The sequence below is a fragment of the Podarcis pityusensis genome, assembly GCF_964106645.2.
Source record: "Podarcis pityusensis genome assembly, chromosome: 6".
In the NCBI taxonomy this organism is placed as follows: domain Eukaryota; kingdom Metazoa; phylum Chordata; class Lepidosauria; order Squamata; family Lacertidae; genus Podarcis; species Podarcis pityusensis.
This window is the reverse complement of record NC_138030.1, coordinates 98,204,184-98,216,468: the sequence shown is the minus strand read 5'-3', so window position 1 is coordinate 98,216,468 and position 12,285 is coordinate 98,204,184. Positions and strand designations below refer to the sequence as shown.

The 12,285-nt window shown below is 44.1% G+C and overlaps 2 protein-coding genes across 2 annotated transcripts in view; both read right to left on the bottom strand.

The window, feature by feature from the left end:
- Positions 1–2,275, bottom strand: part of ALDH9A1 (aldehyde dehydrogenase 9 family member A1) — a 23,681-nt gene extending 21,406 nt beyond the window's left edge. Inside the window, exon 1 of the mRNA XM_081011924.1 lies at positions 2,135–2,275. The gene's annotated coding sequence lies outside the window, so the exon portion shown is untranslated. The remainder of the gene's footprint in view (positions 1–2,134) is intronic.
- Positions 1–12,285, bottom strand: part of TMCO1 (transmembrane and coiled-coil domains 1) — a 13,174-nt gene extending 889 nt beyond the window's left edge. The window contains exons 1-6 of the mRNA XM_081011928.1: positions 12,127–12,285; positions 10,565–10,642; positions 9,831–9,890; positions 8,853–8,899; positions 5,356–5,423; positions 2,135–2,279 (exon numbers count right to left, since the gene is read on the bottom strand). Coding sequence (XP_080868054.1) covers positions 2,135–2,279; positions 5,356–5,423; positions 8,853–8,899; positions 9,831–9,890; positions 10,565–10,642; positions 12,127–12,196 — 468 coding nt within the window. The 5' untranslated portion in view covers positions 12,197–12,285. The remainder of the gene's footprint in view (positions 1–2,134; positions 2,280–5,355; positions 5,424–8,852; positions 8,900–9,830; positions 9,891–10,564; positions 10,643–12,126) is intronic.

The following is a 12,285-nucleotide window of genomic DNA, read 5'->3' as shown; positions in this document are numbered from 1 at the left end:
AAATTATGGAGGAGAGTGAATCCTTTTTACTTCTGCCACAAAAGTCCCGTCTGCAATTGGGCATGTTTAATCCACTTTGGGGATAGCAAATTTCATTCATTTTGACCAAAATTCACAGCAGTTTTTAGATTCTACATTATGGTGAACAGGGATCAAGAGCTCTGTTTTATACAGAGTGACATGGAACCCCAAACACAGATCAAAGTGGAGGGAGCACAGAGTGACTCACACACATACAAAGCAAAACACTCCATTTCTTGTCCCACTACGTGTTTGAATTTTCTCAGCAATGCTAAAACTACTCTATTACCAATAACTGCTTCTGGGATACATCACTGTGCTGCTTTAGTATAAACTTAAGATCTAATCATGCTACCACTTGACACAATCATATCAGCATTGCCCACCACTCCTGTTGTGAATGATAGTTTTGCCTATGGTTAAGCTCTAATTGAATTATCTCTGACTATACTTTTGCGCTCCATTCAACTCCAACTTTAAATTCTCCCAACCCCCATTTACACGGTATGTCTGCATATGTATCTGTATGACACCCCCCCCCCCCGACAATAGAGCATCTCACCCTGTATGCATTTGATGAATGGGCTCTAGTCCATGAATATTTATGTTGTAATAAAACTGGTTAGTCTTTAAGGTTCCATAAATTAATCCATGCTAACAGAGGCAACTCAGTTATGGAAGAGGAAATGGGAACAATCTGCCTTGAGTCATTTTAATCAGCCAAATTGTCACATGGAGTGAGCAGAGGAAGAACAAACAAGGGACAGGATGTACATCTTCACACCCAGTCCAGATGCTGGTCAACTTTCCCAGCCACTTAAGGGTCCTTGAAAAACAATCCATGCAGCCCTTCACACCCTCAGCAGGAAGCAGGAAGAACTCCAAGGCAGGATTGACGTGCCAAGGGGACATGGAAACAGCACAGAGGAAGTTGCTTACTGCAGGGAGATATTTCAGGCAACCTCAAGCTCAAGTCAGGAGGGAGCAGTGTCCCAGCCAAGGCTCAAAACATTTCCTCAACATCAAAACATCCAAGGGCAAATCAATTGAGACCTAAGCTATTCACATCTCCTGGAGATCACCAGTGCAATGGCCTCAAACATTCCTCCCCGAAGTGTGAAAGAGTCAAATCTCTGCTACCCTCTTCCAATCAACAGTTCTGCAATACTGCAATGTCTCTCTAATGTACTTCCACTCATCAACAGATTCCAAACAATATATTATAATGTTTATACATTAATGTACACACATTTAATTTGCCTGCATTCAGCTTTATCCACTTCTACAAAAAAGGGGGTGGGAGTCCAGGGAAAAAAGACTGGCCGTCCCCCCCACCCTTGCACTTACTGTGTTTTGACTACATGCGATTTTGGCTTTTGCCGCTTTCCCCAGAATGTAGCCCCAGCATATTTTGTGGGGTTACTGTATTGCAATGTCTAATGGGACGGCCTCTGTGGTGCATGTGAAACTTTAGCCCATGCAGAATGAGGCACCTGTTAACCAGAGCTAGTTATTGAGGCCATGTTACTCTTCCGTTTAAACAGCTGCAATGGCTGCTGGTTTGTTTTCAGCACTAAGAACTTATGACCAGTTTACGTAAAAGATCACTTGCTCTTATATGAGTCTGTAACTGCTAAGCATGTCCTGCCAATTTCTGAGTTGAATTTGGCTGTTTTTAAAATAGGAAGTACAAAGGCAAGGATACTGAGGACATGGACATGAAATACCATTATTATAATACGAGACTTCAGATATGCTTACAAACACAGTCAAAACAAAAATACTTACGCTAGTCATTTGTGGCCTCCAAAAATAAGGGAGAGCAGCGCTCACTCATTTACAATAATCTGGAGACAATTCTTATTTGATACATGTGCCCCCTGAATGAGTGGTTATTTAATAAGCCCAAGAGAAAATATCAAGCTCATATGAATGAGTATCAAAATGGTGGAAAGTTAGGGGAAAGGAGGAAGAGAAGGCGGCTACGGCTGCATCTTTATATCACAGCAGTGCCAGCCCTCTCTATCAATTATGATAAAAGTAATAAAATGTGAAACACGGTGTTCCCAACAAAGTTTCTGAATAAGGCAACCCTCCACAGAGTAGCACTTACCTGCCGAATAGACATAGTGCAGAGAATGTAGAGGAAGATGAAGGAACAATCTGTATAATCCTCACCCAAAAGATTACGATGGGACAAACCCTGGATGTAGGAAAGTGGCACAAAGGGGAGCTTGGCAACTACTCGGCCATCAAATCTGGGAAAAGCATACAGATGTACTTGGTTATCAGTACAAGTTGTCTGTGGTCCAGACTCACATTCTCCAAACAAGGCAGCAGATGGAGCATTTAAGCCAAAAGTGTAACATTCAATGCATAGCATGAAGAGGGTTGCCATATTTCAAAAAAGTGAAAACCGAGACACAAAAGTTGTTTCTTGGGGGGGGGGGGGGGGGACAAAGTCATTGAGCTTTTGGAAATTCACCAAAATCTAGACTTTCAACATGGGCTGCCATACGTCTGGATTTTCCCAGACATTTCAGTGACTTCCGCCTGGACACGGTTTCCGACTGACATATTCTGGCTATATCCAGGAAATACGCTAAGGAATCCATCTTAACTAAAATCACTCAGAGTACCAGATTTATGGTATTGTAAGAGCTGCTGAACTGAACTGACAGTTTGATCTTAGAGCTGTTTGTGCCAAAGTATGGAATACAGTGGTACCTCGGGTTAAGTACTTAATTCATTCCGGGGGTCTGTTCTTAACCTGAAACTCTTCTTAACCTGAAGCACCACTTTAGCTAATGGAGCCTCCTGCTGCTGCCACGCCGCTGGAGCACAATTTCTCTTCTCATCCTGAAGCAAAGTTCTTAACCCAAGGTACTATTTCAGGGTTAGCGGAGTCTGTAACCTGAAGTGTATGTAACCCGAGGTACCACTGTAAGTCTGTAAACACATGCTGGTACAGTCAAACCTCAGTTGTCTAACATAATCTGTTCTGGAAGACCGCTCAACTTCCGAAACGTTCTGACAACCGAGGATCAAAGGGCAGCTGGCAAAGTCAATGGAGAAAAAAGAAGAAAACTCCCCAGAAGCCATTCGGTTTCTGAAAAACGTTCGAAAACCGGAGCATTTACTTCTGGGTATTCAGTGTTTGGGAGCTGAAATGTTCCAAAACAGAGCCGTTCGGGAACCGAGCTTTGACTGTAGTAAAACTTACCCAGAAACAATCCGATTGTGAAGAGTGTGCCACCAGGAACCTTAAGCCACTGGAATACTACAAGGACTACAGGAAATTTGTAGCTCCCAGGTGAAAACGCCAAATTTAACTACATATAGTATTTGGTTCAAAGCAGATTAGTCCTCTCCTGATTAGAGCAACCACAATTTCTTTAGGTGTACAGAGATAAAGAAAAACCCTTTTGTTTACTTCAGTACTTCAGAGCCCCAACCCTCTGAGGTATACAGATTGAAGGCTGTACAACTTTTTTACAGATTGAAGACTGTACAACTGTGTTTTGGAGCTGAGCTCAGATCGCTCAGGTCCAATATCGTTACTCAGTGTTCAGATCCTTTAACAGAAGGATAGCAACAGTACGTAAAATAAGGGACAAACTTCTCAGAAATCAATTAACCAAACTGGGTTTTGAAAACATTTTATGAGTTTCCAAAGGGGAACGAAGTTTCTTCCAGGCTCTACTTATACAGAGAAAAGAAACTTGTGTATTTTAAGCTCCTGGCAGGGAGAGAAGTGCATAATGCTCCTTAACCAAGGTTACTGTGGGGACAAATGTAGATGGCGGACTCTAGTTTCCAACTGCATGTCCTATAGTGCATTGCTATATGAAGCTCTCTCTCATTTTCAGCAGGTGCTTCTGGTACTGTAAACTCTTAAATGAGTGTTTCTTCCTGCAGAGTTAGCAATACAAGGAGCTGCACTTCCAGTAAGTGCCAACTGGAGAGTAAAGGAATTTTTGGCAGAACAGATAGGAACGGATGTTTATCTCCCTCTGACATTGTTGTGATATTCTACGTGGTTCCTGTCTTCTTTTCTGGACACAGCTAAAAGAAAAAATATCAGGAAGTGCTACAGGGTATGGGCCCCATGCCTTTTACATTGTTAGGGAAGAAAGATGAATGTAGGAATTTAATCTAATTATCAAAATGAATATGACTATGTCACTTTGAGAGTTCTTACAAAAACTCACTTTTAATATAATGTAAGAAATACCCTGCTGGAACAGACCAAAATCTAGTCCAGCATCTCAAAGTCAAGGTCTTTCTTAATAAAGCTCACTGAGTAGCCTGACCAGATTACTTGATCTCAGCCTAGCTCATCTCACAGAAATGATGGGGAGATAAATGAGAATTGAAAAGCACCTTTTCTACTATGAAAAGATACCAAAATTACCAATGAGAATCCATATTGCTAGTGTGAGGAGCTCTCAGCTAATTTCTGCTAGAACCGTAACACTGAATATTTAGGATAAAAGTAGAAGATTGAAGTTCACTGCAAATAGAGAGATGCATATGTTTGACCAAAAATCTTGCTGGAGTCTGAGCTGAAATTCAAGAGCCAGTGCAGACAGACAGCTTATGAGTGTATGGCATGGGAATTAATGGGAAGTCACAGTGGCTACTTCCATTATTTGGAAAACTGCAACTTTCCCCTGCAATCATGAAAATAGCTCTGTGATCTTCCACAGGTCCTATGTCACACATACACAACTCAGTTTGTGGGAGATGGCAGTCAAATATAACTATGCATGCCTGCTAGTTAGTGAATGAAGGGGTTAAGGACCAGAGCTGTATGGCTAGATAGACTCTGGTCACACGAACTCTCCTCTGCAGAGGAAATTAAGCTTCCTATCCTCTTCTTTCCACCCCCCTTTATATATAAATTCCTACACACACACACACACACACACAGTTGACATCAACCGCTTGCAAGAATGGCTATTGCACAGCTGCAACCATGTCTGTACCAACACTGTTTCCTTTTATGCTAATTCCATGCAGTTCCCAGGAAGGCACAGTGAGCTATGGAAAACATATACAGTATACTTGCAACTTATGCGCATTTAACTTGAGCATATTCAGCTTTATGCGCATGGCAAAAAAATAAAAAATTACAAAGGGGGTGGGTGGGAAATAAACTCTGGCAATCCCACTTGCCATATCACCCAATGTGTTTTGGCTATATACAGTTTTGGCACTGGGCGCTTACTGTAGCCCCAACATAAGTTGTGGGCTCACTGTACCCTGAAGGAAGAAGAGAACATAGAGCATTGTGAACAGTTCTTAAAGAAAAGAAGAGTGGTAACCACTTACATAGAATTGAACATTCCCATCAGAGCAGTGAAACAAAAACCAATTGCAAACATGGACTTCATGCGAACCTGCAGTCAAAAGAACAATTGAGGACCCATATTAGTGTCTGGCAAATGCAGATTCAATGGAGAGGAAAAATTGGAGAAGTGACTATGGCCACTGAGTGTCTCCTCCCACAAAAACTGATGCATCAACTGGGATGTGCATATGCATTATCTGGAGCCACTAAATAGTCAACCTTGGTGAGGCCATTGGATGTTTATGGAGTCCTTAGCCCAAAGGCTATAGAAGGTTAGACCAGGAAATGTAGTAGCACAGGGGTTGGCAAGGCTTACCGGGCATGGGCCGGATCACTCCCATGGAGATCCTCCGTGGGCTGGACCGGTGCAGCGCAACGCCAGAAATCGCATCTGCGCATGTCAGCAGTGCCAGAAATTGCTTCTGCACATGCCAAGACGCAGAAAATTGCGCCTGCGCAGAAGCGATTTTCGGTGCCGTGGACATGCGCAGACACTATTTCTGGTGTCTGGGCATGTGTAGAAGTGATTTCCAGAACCACGGAAGAGAGTCTCTGCGCTGTGCTGCGCCGGTTTAGAGCAGTGCGTGGGGACTCACCAAGCGGGCAGCTCGGTTTGGGGGCGGCTTTTGGGCCGGTTAAGCGACCCTCATGGGCTGCTTCCGGCCCATGGGCCTTAGGTTGCTGACCTCTGTACTAGCACTTGACTTCCAGATGCCAACTTGCTCTCAGTCTAAGTGAAGCAAAGTAGATTTTAAAAACTTAACTGGCTGGCAAAACTAACACAGCATTAGCACTCGTTAAATTGTCTAACTATGGTTGGCTCCATTCAAAACAGCCATCCCTATTTCTATTTTAAGGGCTCAGGTCAGCAGTGAAGGTCGCCAATAGCTTGCCTCCTAACTTATCAGTGATGCTGACTCTAAAAAAAACAAGTAATGGCCTCATTTTATGCATCTTCCCTGCTCTTTTTTATTATGAGTTTGCATCTTTTATCCTGAAGCTCACACTTGGTTCCTAATTAATAGGAAATGTTGAGCTGACCTTTTGCATCTGTGGCATTGGCATTCATGAGACTGGGCCATTTTGTTGGCACATGCTCAGAACATGATTGCTTACTAGGTCTCAATGAGAAGTTTTTCTTCCTTCATAAGAGGTGTGTCCCGTCTTAATATGCTTCTGTCACTGACATGCACTGGTTTCCCAATCCCAGTCTTTGAACCACTGCATCCTGTAACCTGCCCCTTCTTCCTGCCGAGAGCCCACTGTTTACCAACTAGCATCAGTCTCCCATTCCACAGGGGAAGGACTGGGGGCAGGGGTGGTGGTGGTGGGAGATGTGCTTTACTGTAGACTGCTCATCGTTTGGCGTATCCTCCTCCATATTCCAACACCATACCTGGGGCACGGATGTCAGGACTCATGACATACAATTAAATGCATCATGTAGTTGCATAGGTATTGTACCGCTGCCTGCCTTAACCCTGCAGTTAGCAAATGGGAACCAAAACATTACAAGCCACTTAAGGAGTTTCAAATAAGCTATCCTTCACTAGTTGCCCAAGTACAATTCAAGTGTCAAACTTCACTACAACCTACAGAACACCTTACTTCCCCAAGCAATCCATGGTCACCACATGCAACTATTTAGAGGTGTTCCGGGGGTGGGGTGGTCCAGCAAGTCTATAAAGGTCATCCTAGGATTCTCTGCCAGATCTCAAAAATACCTTCCATTGTTGTCTGCACAAAAACCAAGCATTCCAATCACATGAGTGTTGATCCTTATTTAAAGTTCTGAAACTTGCTTATGTCATACAAATTAGGGAAGGTATAAAGAAATGTATAGGAAACATTAAAACCTTCAATTATTCCCCCAGTACTGGTATAGATACATCAGTACTGGTATGGGTACACTGAATGATAGGTTAAGGATGCCAAGATTTATCCAGTCCAACTCCCTGCAATGCAGAAATCACAGCTAGATATTAGTTGTATTAGATGTTAACTATATAACATAACGGGTGTTATGGGACGCGGGTGGCGCTGTGGGTAAAACCTCAGTGCCTAGGACTTGCCGATCGTATGGTCGGCGGTTCGAATCCCCGCGGCGGGGTGAGCTCCCGTCGTTCGGTCCCAGCTCCTGCCCACCTAGCAGTTCGAAAGCCCTCTTAAGTGCAAGTAGATAAATAGAGACCGCTTTATAGCGGGAAGGTAAACGGCGTTTCCGTGTGCTGCGCTGGTGCTGACTCGCCAGCTGCAGCTTCATCACGCTGGCCACGTGACCCGGAAGTGTCTTCGGACGGCGCCGGCTCACGGCCTCTAGAGCGAGATGAGTACGCAACCCTAGAGTTGGACACGACTGGCCCGTACGGGCAGGGGTACCTTTACCTTTTTATATAACATAACATGGGACACGGGTGGCGCTGTGAGTTAAACCACAGAGCCTAGGACTTGCCGATCAGAAGGTCGGCGGTTCGAATCCCCGCAACGGGGTGAACTCCCGTGCTCGGTCCCTGCTCCAGCTAACCTAGCAGTTCGAAAGCACGTCAAAGTGAAAGTAGATAAATAGGTACCGCTCTGGCGGGAAGGTAAATGGCGTTTCCGTGCGCTGCTCTGGTTCGCCAGAAGCAGCTTAGTCACGCTGGCCACATGACCCGGAAGCTGTACGCCAGCCCCCTCGGCCATTAAAGCGAGATGAGCGCCGCAACCCCAGAGTCGGTCATGACTGGACCTAATGGTCAGGGGTTCCTTTACCTTATATAACATAACAGTGTTGTTTAATTAATGCATGCAATTACATACATAATGTATGCAATTAAAACTGGGTTTTAATTGACATTTTGTACTAACATTATATAATCTTTTGGTCAATTTAATATTTTGTTAATATCTTGAATAAAAGCATAAAAACAAACTGAACACCAGGAACTATAAGTAATAAGTAATGTTTTTTCAAGAGCATCTGCAATAGCAGATAATGTAGCAGAAGAGGTAAATTGCACAGCAAGTGGCCAAGGGTGGTGCCAACTGGGCACAGAATCCAAGCCTGGCAGGAGCCTCTGTGCAACAGGTGAGAGAGACAGGAGCACGGGTGTTCTACTGCCTAAAAGAACATCAAGCAGGTGGAGTTGGCTGACAGACAATACTTCACAGGCATTAGTAATGGAAAAGTGAAATGTTGCATTAGTTGATGGTAGCTGTTGATTTGTTTTCTTTTTCTTTATGGTAGCTGTTGCCTAGTTTTCATATAAACTCATCATCACTTCAGTTCACTTCTACCAATCATCTATTTCTTAAGTGTTGCATCCCACAGAGATAGTGGAATTTGGTCTCACTTCCTAGTTGTAATGTCTGCAGGTTAAACACACTGCTTTTCTGAAAAGCTGCCCCAGTTCCTACTCCTTATTATTACTTTCTTCATTTAGGAATCACTTTCCCAAAGGGATTTACAATAAAGGTTCACTTTGCTCTGTTTCCTCACCATTGACAGATCCCTGTTGTTGTTCTTCAGCTTCTCCTCCTGCCTCTCTGAAAAAGAGAAACAAATGATTGCAGGTCACAAAGTTAAGAACTTGCTCCCAATAAGGTTGTAAGGGACTTACAGCAGGAAAACAGCAACAAAAAGGCATACTGAAAGTCTGAGGCATGTAAAGGTCACCAACCCACTTCAGGTGCTCTGACATTCAGTACAGATAGTAGCAATCCTGTTCCTCCCCATGGAAGCTCAAGAGCGTTTCTCAATACAAACTATCCAAATAATGCAAAACTGTATACAGTACAGTGGTACCTTGGTTTACAAACTTAATCCGCTCCGGAAGTCCATTCTTAAACCAAGCGTTCTTAAACCAAGGCGTGCTTTCCCATAGAAAGTAATGGAAAACGGATTAATCCGTTCCAGATGATGAAAAACAACCCCTAAAACAGCAATTTAACATGCATTTTACAATCTAATGAGTAATGTAATGAATTACATGTTCTCGATTGATTGATTAAATAAATAAATAAATAAAAATAATAATAACAAGTTTTCAGGAAGCACAGTTTAAGAGCTGATCTCATACTGCATGATTTACAGAAGGAACTTGATTTTTTTCAACAGAGTGTGTGTGAAAACCACTTCCCTCACTCCCTCATGAAACTGTCTGAACTAGGGGTCAGCAAACTTTTTCAGAAGGGGCCGGACTATATTGGGGGGGGGGGGAATGAACTCATTCCTATGCCCCAAAGATGCATTTTAAATAAAAGCACACATTCTACTCATATAAAAACACCAGGCAGGCCCCATAAATAACCCAGAGATGCATTTTAAATAAAAGGACACATTCTACTCATGTAAAAACACGCTGATTCCCGGACCATCTGCGGGCCGGATTGAGAAGGCAATTGGGCCAGATCTGTCCCCCAGGCCTACCCACTCTGAACACTGAAACATGACAAACCATGTAGCCCCCAATGTTACCTATTTTCTTTTTCTGCTGTCGGCCAGCTGATTCTGTAATAGTTTCCTTTTTCTTTTCCACTGCAGAGATAAAACAACACAGTGAGTTTTTTCATAAAGAAAACGGTTCCTCTTCCCATTGACCCTCAGGCCTCATAGAAATCTCTATAACAAAAATCAGACCAATGGGTATGGCAAGCAAGAGCTGAAAAGCAATTAATAATGGTGAAATGCTTATTTTTGCCTAAATTATATTATTATAAGGCTTCAATTCTATACTGGTTTAGCTGTGTTGAAATTAATGGGTCTTACTTCTGAGCAGACATGTTTCGGATGGTGCTGTAAGTGTCCAGAAGTGAAAGCCTCCAGAATGGAGTTCATATTGTAACATAAGCTTTATGAAGCACAAATACTGATTTTTCTTTTTTTTAAAACACCAACGTTGCTGAGCTTCCTGCTCACATTTACTCCCTTTTAAAAGTTTTATCTCTATGCCTATTTAAAATAATACATCATGGATCTGATGGAGCAGACACTAGGCCACAAAAGCTCATGAAGTGTTTCACATTAATACACAGCCCATGACTATTTATTTATCAGCCATATAACTGCATTCTCTGGGTGGTTTACAGACAAATCCATGATGAGGGATCCATTTATTTCAAGATAAAGCAGTTAAGCTCAATTTAAAGAAATATTGCCCAGAATTGGAGTGTTGATGGACAAGACAAGCTCCATCATGCATTTGAACTTACATTTTTTACTCTGCTTCTCCACTTCTGCTTTCAGCCGCTTGTACTTGTCTGTTCTATAAACTAGCACCCATGTTATGCCTGAAACAAATAGCACAATAATCAGGAAACAGAATAACCGATGTATCTACAAAGTGCTCAGCATGGCTGCCAGAGGACTTCCAAACCCAGTAAACTTGAGCCCTAGTAGCTTACGGTCTCCTTCCTACAACTGCAGTACCATGAGTTACAAGCTATTCCCAAACTGATTCCACCAGCCCAGTGACAGCATGCATGACTCAAGCATCATTCACAAAGTCAGAGGTGGGAGCCCCTAGCAACTGATGTCACTTTCCAAGAGAGATGAAGCCCATTGCCCATCATGGTAGGTCTTGTGAGCACATGAACTTTGAGATATTGATGGTGCTTTGAAACAGGCTTTGGTGCATGAGTAGGAGCATCTGAAAATAACAGACTGGGATTTTAAGTTGGACTGCAAGCATCAACATCACCACTGCTCCTGAAAGTGCCGTGTACACATGTCTCTTCATTCCCTGCACCCAAGTAACAGAATGGCAAGAAGACACCATTGTAACCATTGCAGGTGCTAGTGCAACAGTAGCTGCAGTACAGTGGTACCTTGGTTCTCAAACTTAACCTGTTCCAGAGGTCCGTTCCAAAACCAAGGCACGCGTAGTTTGGATCCATTGCTCCGTGTCCGCTTCTCTGGAGCAGCAGAAAACAACCTTTCTCCCTCCTTTATGTGACATCCTTTTATATACAGTGGCGCCTCGCAAGACGAAAAAACCGCTAGACGAAGACACTCACGGAACGGATTAATTTCGTCTTGCGAGGCGGACACGGAGCAATGGATCCAAACTACAAGAAAGAAGATTCCACCTAAACATTAGGAAGAACTTCCTGACAGTAAGAGCTGTTCGACAGTGGAATTTGCTGCCAAGGAGTGTGGTGGAGTCTCCTTCTATGGAGGTCTTTAAGCAGAGGCTTGACAACCATATGTCAGGAGTGCTCTGATGGTGTTTCCTGCTTGGCAGGGGGTTGGACTCGATGGCCCTTGTGGTCTCTTCCAACTCTATGATTCTATGATGGCTTAATCCACTCCTGAAGGTGAAGTGCTGCAACTCCATGGTTATAGCGAGGATTCATTGGGGGTGGGGAGACAGGCTTCATGTTGGGGAGGGGCAGAACCTAAGTTGGTTAAGTATTTTTCTTGATTTACTTGATGCAGCTGCCCCCCTGCTCATGGGCAACTCAGCTCCCTCCCTGGCATGATTTTTTTATAGTATTTGGAAATTCCAACTTGAGGAATTCAAAGCATGTTGCGAGGCTGTTGCCGAGGTGGGGCGGCGAGATTCCTGTGCCTTTCAGAACGACGAGGAAATTTAGGTGGATCCCTTTGTCTATCCCTACAGAATGGGGAGAGGTCCGCTGCCTCTGCCGCCCCACGGCTGCCGGCTAGTCTCTCCCAGGGAGGCTCGAGCAGACGCTTCTCGCCTGGAGAAGCCACCCGCGAGCCCACCCCGCCCGCCCCGCAACACCCTCGCCCGGCCCGGGGCTCCCCTCACCCTCGGCCAGCAGCGCCGTGCACACCGAGATGAAGACGATGAGGACGGTGTCGGCGAACATGGTGCTCATCTTGGGCGGCCGGAAGTTGGGCCCAACCGGAAATCCGCGAGGGGCTCTCGAGACACGTGCCGCTCTGCTCCTGGCCTCGCTGGCCTCTG